The sequence below is a fragment of the Nipponia nippon genome, unplaced genomic scaffold, assembly GCF_047370975.1.
Source record: "Nipponia nippon isolate SJK-2023a ecotype South Korea unplaced genomic scaffold, ASM4737097v1 scaffold_1, whole genome shotgun sequence".
In the NCBI taxonomy this organism is placed as follows: domain Eukaryota; kingdom Metazoa; phylum Chordata; class Aves; order Pelecaniformes; family Threskiornithidae; genus Nipponia; species Nipponia nippon.
Window position 1 is genome coordinate 27324567 of NW_028262290.1, and position 19600 is coordinate 27344166.

Genomic DNA, 19600 nt, shown 5'->3' on the forward strand with positions numbered 1-19600 from the left:
AATCTTGGCTCAGGGTATATCCCCCTTCTCTCCACATATAAGATAAAAGCACTGTGAATATGAGGTTAACTGAATTCAAATAGAAGACTCTCTCGAGTTATTGCATTCCTTAGAAAATAAATACATTTCTCATATGGTTGAGATTGATCAAAAAAGTATTCTATATGCCAGTGATTACATTCCCATCTGTGATTAAGGTTTTCTGTCTGCATCTGGTTTTCACATTATATTTCTGTAACAAGAATCCTTTATATGGCAGAGTTCACTCTCTGTATTTTCTATTAGCTGCAGCTTGAACTACTGCACGGATCGCAGATTTACACATGTGGTTTTCATTACTTCATACCATTGAGAAAAAGTAATATTTGTTTGGGAAAGTATGTTTTTCAAAATTTCCATGGTAATACAACATGTTGATCCTTTTTTATAACACTCTTGTAAGACTACAAATTGTCTGAGGCATTCTGCTTTCAGTGAAGTTCAGACTTTAGACAATTTTGAATGTACATTCGAACAACAGCAGCAGTTTACAATTCAGGAGGCAAAAATAAATTTAAAAAAGGAGATTAGTGTAGAATGGGTATAGCAGAATACATCCATCACTATGGAAAATGTGGCATATAGAGAAAATGAACATGGGGCTGAAACAAAGGAAGAGTAGTAAGTTACAGTGATGTCTTCATTGTAAAGTGGACGACAGATGGGTACTTTTTTTTTTTTAAGAACTTTTTTTTTTACAGTAAGAGGTTTAAATATCTTTTACCAGCCATGAAAAAGGAGTATGCTGTTCAGCAGACACAAATATTGAATTGTTATATGTTACATAATTTAACATATTTGATCATAATTATTTCTAGTGGCCAAATTAGTAGAGGTTAGCAAAACATCTTTACAGATGGCTGCTGTGTGTAATTCTGAATCCAAAACATGATGTTAATTTAATATTCCACTGTAAGTCCATATTTCAACCAGATTGTGCTATTGTCACTCGGTAGAAAACTTAATGTTTAAATGGTTTCAGTGAAATCAATAGGGCTACTTGGTCAGTGAAGGATTTTTCAGTTTTGGTAGGGGCATGACTTTATGGCCATAAAAATCGGATCAAACAATAACAACAATTTAGGGAATGTTGTATGCATTTATGGAAATGTAAAGTGTTATGCAAAAGTCTGGACAATTGAAAAATACACAATTCATGATAAGGCACAACTGAAAGGTAAATTTATTGCCTATATAAGGACATGGTGACAACTAGATAATTTCATACAAAACAAAAATCATTTTAGAAAAGTGGTTATTGCACCCAAGTTGGGGAGTCCTAATGACATTTTGGAGATTATTTTCTAAATGCCAAAGGAAGCTGTGTCATACTGAAAGCTTCACTGTTGCCGAATCCCGGGTAGAGTCCTGCAGTCCTTACACGCCTCTCGTTTTCACTGAATTTTGACTTGTGTCAGGGCTGCAGGGAAACATCTGACCACGAACATGGGAAAGAAAGGACTTTGAGTGGTGAACTCCTTTGTTCTGTAACCTTAACTTTAACTTGGGAAGGTTTGTTTTGATTTGAGGAGGGTGCTTGTTTGTGGGAAAGATTGCAATTTCTAGCACAAACATAAATGTGATCTTTTGCAAGTGCCCTTGGGCAATACATTTTTTTGCAGTAAGATCTAGTCCAGGAGAGGGTTGGGGCTGGGTTCTTGGTTAGATGCATGCAGCTGCGACCAGATCCTTATGCATGCTTAACTTTATGTCCCAAAATACCTGAATAGTGGATGCAGATTGAAGCATGTACATAACTGTGTGTGCCTGGCTCTGAAAATCTTTCTGCCTTGACATAATTACGAACCCCTGAAAAGCATATTAATGTCTCGGAAAAACTGACAATGCTGTAATACACACTCATATGAATGACAAAGTATTTGTGTAACTCAAATAAACAGTTTTTGTAGGTGTTGGAGTGGGAGGGAAATTGCCTTTTCAAAAGTCGGAGGATGATTTGTAAATATATCAATAGCTTTTTGATCTCCCTTTGTTTAAATGTGTTTGCTGTTGTGACTTACAAATCCAAATTAGTATAGCTATGTGTAATTGCAAGGTCTCTATTTTTAGTAACCATGTTCATTTAATAAATGATTCTCTAGAGCTTCTGTTGAACCAGGTAAAGTATGTAATATTTTATATTATATGAATGTATTTAAAACCAAGCGTTTTTACAGAATTAGCTAATAGGTGTTTTCATGGTAGAACACAGGCTGCCCTTAGTTTATTGCCCTCTATATGTCAACTGTTTTAAATGAGCAACTTATGAAACAGCCTTTGTTGAAGAATTAATACTGTTTTAAAGTACTGCCTTATATTAACTAAGAAAATGTGGGTAATTGATTTAGAATGATAACGTTTCTGTCTTCCCTTTTTATTTAAAAGACTGCTATTATCATGCAAATGAAGGGGTGTGGTGCTTCAAACTGGCTGTGATATGTGCTTCTTTTTTTTTCTTTTTTTCTTTTTTCTTTTTTTTTTTTTTTCGTTTGTTGTTGTCAATAGAAAAGATTGATCTCTGGGCTGGTGAACATAATATCTGTCCCAGTCAGAAAAGGAAAGAGGAAATTAGCAGAGCGATTGGTGGAGAATGATATCTGTCAAAAGAAACACTTGGAGAGCACTGAGTTTAGTAATAGGTGACTGCCGGAAAAAAGGGAACTTTGAATTTTGTCAAGGTAAGGAACAGAAAAATATTTGATTTTGTAATGTGCATACCTTTTAGAAGTGATTTTTAATGACTGTACCTTGCCTTGTAAACTGTAATTAAAAAAAATCTTTCCCTTTAGCCTCCAAAGAGTCTGCCTAAATCAATGAAGGTGGTGTCTTCATTTTAATATCACGGAGTACAGCAATGCCAATAAAATCCATTAGTGATGACTTTTCTAAAATCGTCCTTAGCTTAAAAATACATATATGTGAAAATTTTAACTGTGGTTTTTTTGTGGTTTTGATGACATAGGTGCTCTTCATGTGGCATGTAAATATTACTTGGCTGGGCTGTGTGAAAATAATAAAAGTTCAGTTTCCTGAACTGTGAATTGGAACAGTATTTGCAACCAGGTTAGGGGACAGCTGTAGTCACACTGGCAAAATGCTCGTGTTTATAATTTAGTGGAAGCCTCTGGTAAACTCATTGCATTGGGAATCTGTGATAAATTTGATTGAGATGATATTGAGAATAGATATTTCTGCTTCTTCTGTGCAAAGATTTTACCATACTGGAAAAGTAAATCTGCTATGGCAGAACAAAATTTCTAGATAACCTATGACTGTAATTCCTGTCTTTACTGTAACTACATTTTTTTCTCCTAAAATGGTGTGTCTAGATGGCACAAAACTACTAAACCGATTTTAAGTGCTTTCCAGCACCCTGGTACTTTCTTTCTCAGTGTTGGACCATTTCGCCTATGACATAACTGTGATAGAGTATGATACCAAAATAAAACAAACAGTGTCTGTGTACTCTAGGCTACGCTCCGGTTAGTTTTAAAGGCGACTAAGCCTTGATCATATCACTTGTCTCCCCACCCGAGATGCCACGGCCCACGCTGCTCCGTCTGTGGGGTGTGGAAAGGAGATGGAGCGCAGCTGAGAGAGCCAGCAGGAGGCTCTGCACATCGCCTCGTGGCAAGGGGCCGGGGCCGAGGTTTTGTGCACCAGTGTGAACATACTTTTTAAAAATTAAATCCTATTAAAAATGAATTTGCATTCTAATTCAAGTTCCTAGCTCAGTTTAAAACAAGTAAATGCTTCTCTGGGACCTTCCTGTACACAGGCAGCATTGGAAAAGAATGAATAATCTTAGCAGGCTTTCTTCTTGCATTTTATTTTGCTAATTTAGCAGTGTATAGCTTCTGACTAATTCTCCTTTTTTCTATCTACAGTCTATTTTTCAAAGTGCCAGTGTACCCCGTACAGGTGGTTGTTGGTTGGTTTCTTTTGCCATGTGGGTCTTCATAAAGGATTTTAAAAATAAGTAAACGTAAAAGTAAAGATTTCATGCCTGAAGCATGCAGTGCTGGCATACTAATAGGAAGCTTATTGTGGTTTATTGCTGTCAGAGCACGTGCAAGGTAATGAAAATTTCCTACAACTTAGGAGAAAGGCATGTTTTCTAATACTATTCATTTTTATAGAAAGAGGGAATTAATATGACTAAAATTCATTTCATCTTTGTAAAGTCCAAATGATTTGGTTGTACTACTGAAATATTCGTAAATGGGAGGGAGCAGCACGTTTGCCTTATTAACCATCGGGCTGCCTGTATCACCTGGGTGCAGGTACATCTCTACCGCTGTGAAGTTGCTGTGTACTGAATGATTCCCTTTGCTGTGCAGTTCTATCAGTGTAGCCTTATACCAAAACAAACACATCCTCTCTGTAACACAACTTACAGAGTTAACGATATTGTATAGTTTTCACCTTGGTGATGAAGACAATCGAAAACTGCTTTGTAGCTCTTTGTAAAAGAGAGTGATCAGTGGTGGTTAGCAATTGTTAGGTCTTTGGGCATTCCCATTTTGATGTTCACTTGAAATGAGGTGACTGGGTAAGGTACCTACATCTGGATGTGTGTGTTTGTTAACACATTCAAAAATGTTAGTCTTAAATGGCCAAGAAGCTCCACATTGAAATCTGGATGAGTGATTAGAGATGAGGCCAACACTCTTATAGCTTAACTTAATATGGATTTTGCTATGCCCAAGAAGATTTGACTTACTGTTTGAAACCAAAATGGAATACAACACACAATAAAAGGTGTTTGAGTCTATTGCCTCCTTGAAGCAGTGGCGTCTTATAGCATTAGACTACCTGCCTATGCTTTTGTGAACGCTTCTGTGCATCCTCATCCATCTTTTGCAAAGTCGTCTTTTCTTGGTTTCCTTTTTTTATCCTCAAAACAATTGTTTGCTTACCTATGTATCTTAAAGAGTACAATTGAAATAATAAATGCCGCTTCTAACATATAACAGATGCAAAAGGGGACGAGCGTATTAGCGAATTGTCATTACACAGCTCACAATCAGATTTTCATCTGTTCATGTGGTGCACACCTGTGGCTTGTGGGCATTGCTCTTGATTGGAGTGTGAGAGATCTTAATGAAAAACAAAGCTGGGATGACAAGAAGAGACTCCGCGGCATACACGGGTTACTTCACATGTCATAAGAAAGTGAAATCCGAAATGCACTGGTTTGGAGAGAATGCCTCGTGATGAGGGAGCGTGCCTGGATGACTCTGCAAAGGGAGCTGGGGCCCTGCTTATTGCTGCCTTGCAAATAAGGTGCTTTTCTCTGTGGGTCAGGTTGATTTGGACCAGTTGAGAGCGGTGGCTGATTTCTCCAGCTTACTTTCTGAGCCAGTAAGAGTATCCTGGGCAGGAATCCAGCTTTTGAAGTACAAAGAAAATAACCCATAATCTATATAAAATGCTGGCGGATGGGGAAGGGAGGAAATTTGCAGTGAATATCGAGTTTGAGAACAACTGTGTTAAAAGTAGAATGTAAGGGGAGTGTGTGTGTGACATTAGTATTTATTTTAATTTGAAAATACGATCTTTGAAACCTTTGAGGTGAGCAGAGGACGAGCTCTCACAATATGATATATTTATTAGTAAACTGAAACCAAGCATTCCAGCTGAAGCTGAAGTTCCTTTTTCAAAGTGATTTTTTTTCCCCTGAGTTTGCAGAGTTTGGGTTCTTCCCCCCCACCCCCCCCACCCCCCAATGTACTGTGGCTCTGATAACATTAATGGGCTTTGCCCCACATGGAGCAGCGAGTGTATTGTACCACTGCTCACTGATCCCAGGTCAGTGTGATGCGTGAAATCAATTTATTTGAATCTCTTTGCCTGTATAGGAATTTGGCGGCGTGCCAGTTGTTTTCATTTAATGTTCTTTGTGTTGAACACAGACAAGCAGGCATGCTTTTGTACTCCTCTTTCTTCTGGGCTCTTCTCTTTTCAGCCAATATTCTATTCTGTGGATTTTTCAGAAAGAAGTAGGAATGTGTTACCTTTTTTAAAAATCATTTTTGTTTAAATAGCCTTTAAAGAGCATTGAAACTAGGTCAGTCATAGAGCAGCCTGTGTAGGGTTTTCACTGAGTATAGGTGGTAACACCTGCTTTTTCCCATTTCTTAAATTTAGAGAAAAAGAGAAAACACCGGTCTGTTTTTCTAATGCCCTGTTCTATGATTTATGTCCTCTTGTAAGACAAAGACTCTTCAATAATGCTTAAATCAGAATAATTTTATTTCTAAATAAGTGAATGTCTGGCAGTTGGTTGGACAAATCGAAAATACTTTTCAGGATCTTTTTCATTTTGAGTGATGACCTTAAAGTAAGCATTAATTTGGGAATCCCTTGCCTCAGCTCTCTGTTCCTCCCCTCCCCCAGATATTTAATATTTTGAATGGCTGGCTGAAGAACAGCTACCCAAAAGTACCCATTTCTTTCCTTTTTTCCTTCTTTTTATGAGAAAGCAGCAAGCCGTGTGGAACAGAGCGAGCAATTTAGTCCTTCTTAAATAGAAAAAAGGAGGGGAAAAAAAAAAAAAAAGGAATAGACAGCAGCAGATATTTCCAGGAGGATTTGTTTTAGAGGTTGGTGGCGGGAGCGGCGGAGAGCGGGAGCAGAGGACTCTGTTGATGCTGCAGGCGGTTGGTGCGGAAGTTGATATACAGAACCGCGGAGCCGCGGCGCAGGGGTCAGACTCGTACACATCAGCCCCGTTTCCTTGTTTAATTACCTGAAGAGCAAAACATCCAGGCTGGGAGTGTGTGAAAACCCAGTATCTCGAGCAGCAGTTTGCTGCTCTGACATCCTGCGAGGCCAGCCCCGTCTGTCCGCAAACGTCAGGGCTGGTTCCTGACAGCGGGCTATCTCTGCCGGGCCTGGGTTCCTTCCATTCAGGAGGCATTGTGTGGAAGAGGGTTTGGTCAGGAATTTGAGGTTCCTGCCGGTTCTTCCAGCCCGGACAACCCTGTGACAGATAGGCCTGATTTTTTTTCTTTTAAAGAATAATAATAATAAAAAATTGGCTCTTTTTAGTCTTTCCCTTGTAATTCTGGCATTGGTATAATACCAAGTGGAACAAAACATGTTAACCCTTTCACTTCCAAATTTGCAGCTTTTTCCTTTTACTTTATTGTTCTTTCTCCCCTTGCTTAACGTCTTATTTTCAGAGGTAAAATCTTCTGAGAAGCAAATCCTTTCAGGTGGAGTTTGTGCTATGCAGCAAATAAACTTAGGAAATTTTTTTTGTAGTAATCATTAACGTAATCATCATACTTAACATTTTAAGTTTTTCATTTTCAGCATGCTTGGCAACATTATTTTTCTTCATCCCATGGAATAAAACCAAGCCGTTGTTTGTTCTGGCATGGCCCGTTAAAACCGTGGTGGCAGCTATCAATGCTTTCATTCTCATTATTCATGTGATTTTCTTAGATGTCCAGCATGGTGTTCAATTTCAAAATATTGGGCTAGGGTCAGTTATAGTCCTTGCTCCTTGTAGCTGCTCTTTGTTGAGGTCACTCAACAGACTGAAGGTGCAGGTGCACAAGGCACTGTGCACTGGTCAGGTTTTGGCCCATAGATGGAAAGTGTTCATCGGGATGTAAAACTCAAGATCATAGCTGAAAGATACTGAAATGTTCACTTAGATAAAGGTCTTGATTTTTTTTTTTTTTTTTTTTTTTTTAGTTTGTGAAGAATTAACGTATGACTTCTTGTTTGAATGATAAATGAGGAATATGACTTACTTGGATAATTTTAATACTCTAGTTTATAGCACAGTGCTGTTCTAGTTGTACTGGCAGAACTTAAGATCACAAGGTACAAGTAGTAGAGGGAGGGAACATAATTAATATGGCTTTGCAGCAAAAATGAGCGTAGCATGTGACTATTGCCTTTTATTGTTGTGGGCAGAAGCTGGTCCAAGAAAGATATTTGTGGTTATAGGAGTGGAGAAGAGAGAGCTGAAAGTTAACTATGGTTTCATTTTCTTTTATGCTGAAGGCTTTCAGTCCAGTCTCTAGAGTTATGCCTGTAGTCTTGGAGGATGTTTTCACGTGCTAATGATTTTGGGTACTTTTTAGGTGAGACAGAAATCGTTTGAGCAGTAACTTGTATTTTCCCTGCTAATATTTCATTAGGATTTTGTAATACAGATTTAAGGGCATACTTTTCTTCTTGTATGCAAACATTACCAGGTAGGAGTTTTGGGGACCCTTCATTAAGAGAAGGTAACCTTCCGTGGGCATAGGCAGCTGGGAGTCAACAATAGTACAGTGGGACCAAAAGAGCCATTATGATCTATTGTGCCACTAATCCTCCATCTAAGAAGGATTTGCAGGGGATGGTGCAACAAAAGAGCTGTTACAGTGTATCAGATCAATAACCGTGTTCTAATAAACTCTTAAATATATACATAATCCTTCACCTTTAGAATCAGGTCCCCATCTTCATTATGAACTCCTTAGGCTACTCTGCTGTAAAGGTGCCTTTGAGTGAATTATTTAGACATGTAGTTTTAAATTTCTTTATCCTGTCATACTGTAAAGAAGCCATAGTTTAAATAAGCTTTGCTTGTATCTGCAGGATGAAAAAAAGATGGTTTATGCATTGTGGTCAGCATCATGTTCCTATAGGGTTTGTACATGCAAAGGAAATTATGTGTCTGTATGAAAGTGCTATTAGTTAGCTAAACCTTTACAAGTCATATAAGTCGTGTCCCTCCTTCCAGTGTTTTACATGCCTTTATGTTTTTTGCAGAGTTCATAATCTAATGAACTGTCCATGACCTCTAGCCAACCATTCCCCACATCAACCAGCAGCGTAGTAAAACAAAGTTCTCCGTGGACACATGGTGACGACAGTAACCACGCTGTCTTTCCTCCCACCCATTGTTGGTGTCCAGCTCCTCTTTGAAAATGTCAGAAAATGATAGCTTTTAATCCGTGGTTGCCACCTCAAAAAATCCCTCAGAGATAATGGTTTTAAATCAGCATCCTGTTTGAAAAAATACTTGTCTTGGGCATCTCTGCAAGTCTCTGCTGTGACAATCTTGCTTAAGGAAAGTTCTTGCGGATAACGATTCCCAAGCTGGTCTGGGCTTTATTAAAACTGGCACCTTGCATTGTGCCCAGACACTTACTGCTGCTCTTTGCAGATGTTCTCCTAGTGTGAAGTGGTATAATTTGCTCTTGGTATGAAATTCCACTTCATAATCACCTCTGCATTCTTCTCCTGCTTCTCTTCTGAATGGCTACAACGAAGCACCATGTGGAGTACAACACAATTAGATAAAATGAAATGATATTTAACGGCCTGTGTTCTTTAAGGCTCCTCCCCGTTCCTAAAGAAACAAAGATTTTTGTATGTTAATTTTCCTTAGCTATGATGGGATTTGTCTGGGTCGGACTAAAAGCACAAAGCTTATGTCAACACAGCGTGCTTCAGGGAGCATGGTGTGCTCCTCCGATTGCATGTTAAGTGGATCCCATTCTGGCTCAGTTTTGTAGTGGAAACCTAACTGGCACAGTCTCTCAATGTTAGAGTGCTGGTTGTTGATCTTGCATTTATGTGTTAATTGCGGGTAATATTTTATGGTAGTACTCACAGCTTCAAATTCTGGAGCTTCTTCTGGCTTTCAGGGCTAGCAGAGGCCAGAGAGGATGAATGTCCAAGGCAGCAGCAGCAGAGACAAGTCATGTAGTGGATTGCAGAAGGGAGGTGTGTAGCAGGGTGAGGAGGTGGCCCCAGAATCAAGAACGCAGGGTTAGGCGTGATGGCAGAGAGAAGACAGAGGGCACCAAAGAGAAAAGTCAGAGAAAAATGTGATGGAAGGTGTAACTAAAGGAAACAATGGAAAGAAAAAGCTTTCCTTGACTAAAATCAGTACCTTCCCTTTGTCACTCACAAACGATAACGCTTTTCCGTCATCAAGGGTTGAACGAGTCTGTGTACTGATTCTGCTGTGTTTCCAGATACTGAACTGCATTAGAGCAGTTCACTTGGTAATATTGCTTTGCCATTTTAGCAATTACGGGGTCTGCCAGTGGGTTGTCCTATTATAACTGTGAGAAGACTCATCCATAACCACTTTTCTGTTTTGGCTTAGTTCTCGTCATGTAAAAAGGTGCCCCCTGCCATTATGCCATTAGACCTTCTCATTCATCAGGGAAAGCTAAAATATTTGATGAAAAAGTGGCTTTCTCACCTGACTCTGGAAAGCAAATCATTTAAATGGGGAAATAATGCTTAGCTGGCCTAGATATGCTCAAATATTTATTTACAGTCCTCATTCACTGCACTCTTGAAATTACTCAATAGCTGACGGATGTCATACTAAAATGAAGACATTAATAGTAAACACCAACATACTATACAGTGGCACTGCTGTGATGTTACTGGCACTACCGTGTGTATAAACACATAACAAGGCATGCAGAATGGCCTGGTTTCCAGCCCATTATAGTGGAGGCCAGTGTAAAGATTTTGCTGTCTGATGTAAGACTAGGCTTTATTTTCTGAATGCTTGTCAGTTTGTTTTACAAGCATGATGTTATCCTTATATTGTTGAATGTATATATGTATGTTGACTGATATTATTCTCTAATTTCACATATATATCTGATGACTGTTGTGGTTTGCAAATTTGTATTGAATCTCATCAGCAACAATAGCTTTGTATTGAGGCCCCTTTGAACAAAGCTCTTGTGCCATTATAAATGTAGTAAGTAAGTACAAATTGATCAATATATGACAAAAGGGTGAGGAATGGAGGTCAAGAGGTAAGAATATTTCCATATAAAACATTTTTTCCCTGCTGAAAATGGCAGTACGAGCATAAATAAATGTTTTGTATTGCTATGTATTTGCTCCACCTGGTGGATTTTCCTGAAAGTGTTTTTAATCCTTGCTAATAAGGGGAAGCTGCCTTTAATTAAGTATAAAACACAGTACCAAGAGTGAAGGCAACCTTTTTTATTTTTTTTTTTTTTTAAGAGTAGCAATAGCATTGCAAAAGGCAGATTTGGGGAAAGAAAATATTAAAATTAGAAATTTCTCTTGGCCACACTTGGTCAGTACAGTAATCTCTATGAAAGCATGGCATTCCAGATCAGTTAATGAGAACAGTTTACTCTTGGACTCATCTAGAGATTGGTAATTAAAAAGTCCAAATCCATGGCTTGTGGGGTTATACGTGATCAGTGAAAGCGAGGATTTAGTATGGCTTCCCCCCCCCCAGTTCGTGAGCCCCCCTGATGAGAAGTAGCAGTGCTATTGAAAAAGAAAGTTCCTGCACTGAAGTGTTACCGCTGTACATCGGCATAAAATCTGTCTGTCATTAAGCTAGCTTTGCAAACATTGTTTTCTTTGGAATTCGTAAGGACTCGGTTATGCTTTGATCATCTCATTGTTCTCCTTAGGTTATTTTTTTCCTTTAGAGTGTAATGGCTCCCTAACAGAAGGTGAAGTTTAGAAAATAGTGTCTCCATATGCAAGGGATTTGGAGACCTTTTTATTGTCTTTAAAAATGTCATTCATAGTCCTCATTAGCATTTATTGTTGCAAGCGTACAAGCAGAAAATGTGAAATTGGTATGTCATGAATAGCTCCACAGAGCTCTAGAGCCCTGAAATTTTGCCTGCAGTGTGGTGTGGGGCAGGCATTGAGAGAAAGCTGGCCAGATGGCTGCCAGCACAGAGCAGAGCTGCAGGTTTTTGTCTCTGGTGCTGAGAGGAGGGAAAGTTCACTGGAGCATACGCTATCACCCCTTGCGTTTTAACAAAACTAACTCGCCATCAGTCAAAACGGGGAGGTGGTGACATTGAAACAAAAGTTTTCAATATAATGTAACAGTCCTTGTCAAATGAATAAAATATGTTTAGTTAGTGTCACAAATATTGACACGTTACAAAGAAAAATGCAAGGCTCGAATTTATGGCTAGTGGTAGATACGCTTTCACACAAATATGCTCTCACATTATCTTTATTATGAAAATCCTATGCATTGAAAAGACATCGATTAGAGGTCAAAACTAGGGTTAATATACTACAGCAGGAGGAGTTTCCCTACCCGTGTTAAATGAGCAAACACCCTGAGCTTCAAGTCAAAAAGCAACTGATAGCTTGAAACCATTTTTTTCTTATTCCTTTTTTTGTTCCCCCCCTCTCCTTTTTGGATCTTAAAATATGACCCTAGTTCAGCGGGACCAGACATTCTCGTCCAGGCTTCTCTGGGTCACACTGAATGTGTTCTTTCTCCTGTCAGTGAAATGGCATCTTTGGTATTTTCTTGTGTCCTTTCAGAAATAATATCAAATCAATATCAAATTTTCTAAAGTGCTTCAGTGATGTCAATGCTCAGATGGCGTGGTAATTTCCTTTGAATCCGAATGATGATAGAAATTAACAGTCAATCCTAATCTACTTTACCCATATTATAGAAAATACTGTATTTAATAAAAAATGCAAGGCAAAACTTGGTTTAGCCCAGATCAAGTGAAAGAAATAGACACCAAACCGGGTACATATATGTGAGTTTGTCCACGTGAGTGTTGTTACTAAAATGCACATTTTACTCTATAAGGGCATGCGTTCTTTAAGACCTGAAGCGTATGTTGGCCCTCCCATGCTGAGTCAGTTAATTTTTGGTGGAACTATTCTTCTCCTATGATAGGTATTTATGTATATTTTCCTTGTTTTAAAAACTGAAATACACCTGAAATACCACTGGGATTTCTGGCAACGTTCAACAAGAATGAATTTGTTTGGTTCTTTTTTGATCAAACAGCAATAGGCAATCTAGGTTGCCAAGTCTGACCCACTGCCAAGGTTGCCTTTTCTTAACAGATGATTTGAAATCCTCTTTAGAGGACTAATTTCTGATTATCCCATTGAAATAGCATGACTCTTACATTTTCTTAACTGGAAAAAGAGATGAATGCTTTCTCACCTCCAATTAATTTAATCCACTACTAGAGGTAACACGATGAACAGTTTCTCTTAGACAACCAAGAATATTTTCTTCCCAGCTTTGTGACTCTAGCTTTCAACTATTGAGTATCTGTGTAGGTAACCTCAATTGGTCTGTGTTTCACGGAGCTGTGTATGTTTTAAGGGTCCCATTTGTCTTTTTTCAGAAGTCCAGAAAGCCTTGCCAATAAGGAAACGCTTAGGGAAATGTTTAGTGTTATCTGGCAAATGTTTTGTGTTGCATGCATTAAGAGCTACTGTTAACAGATAAGCACATATCTTATTGGAATATTTTAAGTCCGTTTCCAAGCAAAGAATTAGAAGTTTATAAAGAAGTGCCTTTCTTGAACAGCTTGAGCTTTTTTGTGGTAGTGCAGTAAAAACAAGGGAGGCTAGGTGCAACGTCATGGAAAAAGTCACACTGAGGGTACCCATGGCAGTCCTAGGTGGACTACTGTTGCACCAGACGATAGGAGATACAGGGCAGTAAGAAATTAATGAGCTTCTCCCAAAGGTGTTGCCTTTACTGTACTTTGGTTGGACAATCAACTGAATAAAGTTCAGAAAGCATCCAGAAGTGGTCGTTCCCGTCCCCCCCATCAGCTCTACAGCTCACACATTAGGTGGGTTTGCCCTGTCAGTGGGATGCCTTAAGAAAACACTAATAGCTTCCAGCTGGGTGGAAAATCAAAACGTTTGGGGGCTGACAAAACTAGCAGATTTGAATTTGAAAGCCCAGCTAATGCCTCCATTTTTATTTACCACTCGCCCATAAAAGATTATTTTCCAATATGTCAGCCTCATTTGGTGGCCAGTGGTCTGAAAGTGAAAGTGGAACAAGCAAGCGGGGAAATCTGGACATTAGTGAGTCCGCCCTTTCAAGCTGGTGTGCCACTTTGTGGAATGGCCTTCCCTGAGATTGGGGGGGTCCTAATGACCATTCATCAATGCTCGTTGACTGATCATTGAGTGCCTTCTCATTCAGTTTATCAAGTCTTGCACATAAAAAGTCAGAATAAGCATTATTCAGCTTTGTTAAAGCCAACTAGGAGTAAAATGCTCCATTTGAACCCATTTTGCCCTTGGTTTTTCACTTTGTTAATGCAGTCCTGCTTAAATGAGTGCTTTTATTGGGTCGGTTAGAATATCTGAAACTATTAATTCTCTTGTATTGAATAGCTGGTGGCAGGCCAGAGCAGATGGGGTAGAAAACTATTTGGTTGGGTGTATTGCTTTCAATTAGGATCAATGAGGTTTCAGCTCCTTTGAATTAACTCACTTAATACCCACTGTGTGAAGTCACAATGTATCACAACAGTCTGCTATAAGTAGAGCGGGAAGTTGAGAAGTCCTACAGAAAAGCTTTGAGTTAAATTCTTCCTTCACTGTTAATAGAGAGCTTTCATTAACTACAGATGCGTTTCAGTGGACTTCCAGTCCCTGTTATTAAGCTAGGTTTGTGCAAAAGGCAATCTTTGTACTTTTAAACGGTGATCATTTGGAATTTCTCGTTTCCATCAGGTCCATGTCTTAGTGACCTTATATCATCCACTGCATAAAAATCTTTTTTCCCCCTTCAAATATATGAACCTGGAGGCTGTTTTGCCTTCTTTACTCATTCTCAATATTAAGAGTTGTAGAGGACAATTTAAAATTATTTTGTAAAGTGTTTTGAATGATTGTCAAAGAAGGAGCTGATTCCCACCCAGGAAGGTGTAGTGTAATGCGCACCATAAAGAAGCTGGCTGAAGATTATCTTCTGGATTTTTCACTCTCTTTGTATCCCTTTCATTTTGGTATTAGACATAATACCGACTCTTGATACAGCAGAATTGTTCATATATTAAAACCACTGCCTTTCCTTTCTTAGCGGAGAATAAAACCGTTTTACAGAATGGGCTGTCCACCTTTGCTTGGCTTCCTAACATTTCAGACCTGGTGCAAAAACTGTTAGGGCAAGCTTTAAGTGACTGCATTAAAAATGGGGGTGGGGAGAGCAAATAAATATCCACAGATATTTACTCAGGGAGGACTGCCAAATGGGTTGCAGCCTGCCTCAGTGTATTAAATAATGAGAGGGAAAAACTATTCATGCAGCTGGCTGCTTGAGAAAATGCTGAAGTAGTCTCAGATGCACAGGCATTCTGTTAGCCCCTTCCACGAGCAGACTTCTAGGTGAGAATCTCCAGGGATCCAGGTTTTGTTGACGTGGATCAATTTAAATGGCAATTACTGTAGTCAGATAACAGCTTAAAAAGGCTTTTTACACACAGAAAAAAGATGCATAATCACACAGCATATGGAAGTTCAATTTCGTGAGCCGTGGTCTGTGGATTTACAATGTACTGATATTAAGACCTACTTTTAAGAGTGAATATTGTTCGGTTTTATTAAAATGCGTCATACCTTTGACACGTTACTTTCTACTCTGAAGCTGATTCAGGCTGCATCTATGTTGATGAAAGGTTGCGTTTCCAACTGTGAAAATGTTTTTTCCTTTCATGTAGAGTACAGCATTAAAAAAGAAAAACAACACAACAAATACAATACTAACTGACTGGTTTTAAATAGTGCATCAAATAATAAGAAGAATGGTAAATTCCTTAAAGGCCTTGGTGGCGCAGACTTTGCTTGTTATTTTCTCCCTTTCCCCACTCCACGTTTCCCCCCCCTTCATGAAAGCAGTCTGTCATGACAACATTTTCATGTTACGGTGTTTCTCTCTTGGGCTCTCCGACACTCAAAAATCCATTATAGAGAACTTCATTACAGTAGATACCTGATGAAGATGGAGAAAAGACCTGCCTCAAGTAGCAGACGCGTTGCATTGTTAGTGCCGGGGTGTTTACTGGGGCGAGGGGAGCTGCTCCTTTGCTTCTTTGATCGCCTTGAATTTGCCAGTCCTGTGTTTGGAATCTCTCTGCTATTTAAGTGAAGCTTAAGGGTGGCACTTAGATAGCGTTAAAAAGTTATTGTGGAAATATCAGTAAATTAAGTGACTCATTTGCTTCAAGTGAGAAATATTCATGAATTCAGTCCGGATATTGGAAGGGTTGTTATTTTTTGCTTAATTTCGCATGTGTGTCCTTTTCCTAACTAGATCTTTATCAGGCTCTGTGGCAGCTAGAGGAAGGAAGAGGAAGGCCTGAAAGCAGAGTTGTTTCTGCGTAGTAAAGGCAGAAGATGGCATAATGAAAATCAGGGAGATGCATAAATAAGTACAAAAGGATGAGTCTTGTACTGACAAGAATGCCGCTCCTGAAGATATCGCTGCCTTTCTATATGGGTTTGAATGTATACTGCAAGGGCAAAGTCAAAACCAGGACCTACGTGCTAATTGCTAGAGAAATACTCATTACTAAAGGGAGAAGCTTTTGCAAGTGCTAAACGGGAGCAGAGTTTTAAAAAGAAGATATTTTTCCTTGTGCCTGGAATTTTGTGCAAGGCTATACGTGCTACAGAAGGCATGCGAGTCAGGCGTATGTTTCTCCTAAGAGGCAAAGATGTTTTACAAAGGACTAAAGAGGGACTGCTGAGAAGAAAATAGCCAGCTTTAGATAAAGCACTATAACAAAGACTTGTAGTTTTATGTATCATGGTGTCCATTAAAGCTTAATAGGGAAGAGTGCATTGAACCTAGGCAGGCATACGTTATTCCTGTGAAGGATAAACATTTAAGGGGTGTGCAAAATCAGAAATTGGGAGGACATGATTGTTTAGCTTTTGAAAAAGCTTTACAGGGAAGATTTTGTTTTCATCCCCCATGGATCACCATGCAAGGTAAAGGAGAGTAAGCTGCAAATGTTTGGAACATATCAATGCAGGAATCCCAGGGGGTTAAAAGCACTATAGTAAAATAAAAGTGGTCTGCTTTCTAAGTGTGTTCTATTTTACACATACTACTGAGAATCTGAGAAAGGGAGTGATTTTGATACTCCGTTCACTATAGTAAAACAGCATAATAATGACAAAAGTGTGGGGAGGGGAGGAAGAGGAGGGGGGACCCTCTTGTATATCCTTGTGCACGTTTTGAATTTCCAGCTAAATAAACAAACGTAGTCCTATGGAGTGCAAAATTATGGCTGTTAAAATAAAGAATGAATTTGTTTCCACTTTTGGAGGAGAGCGGATTCGAAGCGATGCTTTTTTCTTGAATTGCTGTCAGCAGAAGAAAGGGTTAACTTTTAAAGAAAAAATGAATAATTCAGTGTTTGGCTTATCACTCTGCATTTTACTTTCTATTCTTTGGTCATCTGGAACTTGGTGTGAAAGGTAGAGTAAAAGGAGTCAGCTGAGGGGAGCCAGGGTTGTGATAATTTGCACACACATCCCTGTCATTGTTCTGCCTGAAGAGACAGGGCTGGGTTCAAGGCCACATGTGCTCCTGTCATCATTCACATTTCTGCTCCAAGTGCAATACAGAGTGTCAGCTCTCCATCTGTCTTTGCCTGGCAAACGCACGCGCCCAGCATCCTGCCTCCAGCTACGCTGCCACAGCCAGTTCTGATGGCCCTCCTCGCTTCTCTCTGTTCATTCCAGAACAGGAGGCACTGAGCCCTAAATAAGCTCGCTTTTAGGAGAGAGCCATTTACAGTGTGGTATATTTTATCCAAGGATGCCTGGTGAGTTGAAATTATTGCGGCTCTTTCGGTTTTAAATGAGGAAACGCTAATTGTTTTTTGATAGTATTTTTTCTTTTCTTTTCTTTTCTTTTTTTTTTTTTTTTTCTTTCTTTTCCTCTTTTAATGTAGAGGGTGATTTGCAAGCTGATACGGGTACGGAGCGATCGTGGATGCTAATTCTGTTGTGTATATGTTTGGGGGAGGGGAATTTGTGCGAGGGAACTGCCAGAGATGATACTTACAGCAGGACTGGATGTTTCAATGAAAAGGGATAGAAATAGCAGAAAGTCACCGGCTTTGTGGGTGCGGGTCTCTGCACAGGGGGTCATTTTTAGCGAAGAGAAACACAGCTTCGGGCTGGCTTTCATGACTGTCAGCTGTACCTTGAATCTGCAAACATTTGATCGGTAGAGATCATTCACAGCATTCACCCATCAGCTGAAATTATCTCTGTGAGAAGCTGTTTATGTTACAGAAGTGAAGGAGATTTATAAAACAAATTATTCCAGTGTTGTCCTAAATCGTAGTCCTTAACTGTCACCAGGCAGATCACTGAAATATGTTGATTCAAAATAAAACAATAAAAAAAATCTGCTGAATTGGAGGAATTGCTGTGGAGCTGGAAATTTTAATAGGTCGGTTTCCTCAGGAAAATATTATCCTTGGATCTTACGATCGCTTGTCTAATTGATAAGTATTATTGCCAATGAAAACGGTGCTTCTATGCAGGGTGATTTGTCTGAGGGGTTTTGTGAGATGCTTGACCACGACCAAGTGGATTGAATTTGGTGTGTTTTGGTTTTTTGTTTTTGTTTTTCCTTTTTTTTTTCTTTTTTTTTTTTTTTTTTCCCCTCCCCTTTGGTAAGGACTGAAGAAAGCCATGTGCCTGATTATAGCAGTCTGTGTCTCTGGATAAAAAAAGACAGGGCTAGAGATCCTACAGCTGGCTGGTTCTTGTGGATTATTTGGGTAGGACAGGCAGAAGAGGCTACGCTTGATCACAGAGAGAGTCTGTACACCTCGCAGATGGTGTTTTGAAACAGTATCTGCCAGTTTGCTGCAACCACAGTTGCATGTAGGTATTGCCAGTTGTTGGAAGAATGTTTTCCTTTTAGGATTTTTATACACGGTCATACCCTACTGCTGGCATGTTTGCTGATCCTCTGGTTGTAACAAAAAAGTAGGCTCTGTTTGCTCAGTGCACAAGGCTAAGAGGATTTATATGGTTGAAATATGGGCAAATTAATTTGCATAGATAACAACTGAGGACTGTGAAAGGTCAATTTAACCCTTTAAACGTCAAATTTGATTTGCATGCATTACATTCCTGAGAATGTGGTCTTCATTAGAAATATCACGGTAATTCATTAATTTGGAAAACTGTGCATTCTGCATAATACGAATCCACTGATGTTTCCCTTATATTTGTATGAAACTACTCGTGCAGTTTACTGTTCCTGTGGTTTATGAAGATATTTAAATGTACTAAAATGACACAATCTTATCAGTTTCAATCCTTGTGTGCATTATTTGGGGCTATTGGCAAACACTGTTGGAATGCCTAGAGTGGAGGTTTTTGAAAACCTATTAAGCCTTTGTCATTTAAATTACTTAATCTACCTGCTGGTTAAAATTTCATGCGTCTTTAATCAAAATGGCATGCACTACGCTCGAGTATGTATACCCTTATCGATACTCGTTAAGCTTTACCGTTAAATAAATCTTTAATTTGCAGCATTCTCTTAAAGCAGTAGCAAGCAAGAAGTGTGTTTTAATGTCAGCTCGGAGTGTTAGAAAACCTTGCACTTGGATACAGAGAATACACTAACAGCTGTGACTGGGAGCATGTGCCAGAATGGAGATACTTGAACAGATCTGACACTTGGCTATTTTTGACACCCATCTGCACTTTTTTACTCTCCTCTAGGATGAACTGCCTCTCAATCTGTTCG

General features: G+C 39.1%; 1 protein-coding gene across 5 annotated transcripts in view; it reads left to right on the top strand.

Annotated features, from left to right (window-relative positions):
* Window positions 1–19600, top strand: part of RUNX1T1 (RUNX1 partner transcriptional co-repressor 1) — a 114950-nt gene that overhangs the window by 18156 nt on the left and 77194 nt on the right. Inside the window, exon 2 of one of the 5 annotated variants that reach the window (XM_087750110.1) lies at window positions 2545–2717. The exons of 2 other annotated variants lie outside the window; for them this stretch is intronic. In XM_087750110.1, coding sequence (XP_087606236.1) covers window positions 2630–2717 — 88 coding nt within the window. In that variant the 5' untranslated portion in view covers window positions 2545–2629. Of the gene's footprint in view, window positions 1–2544; window positions 2718–17514; window positions 17649–19600 lie in introns of those variants that run through there. 2 more of the 5 variants (XM_087750138.1, XM_009469288.2) reach the window with 2 other exon arrangements.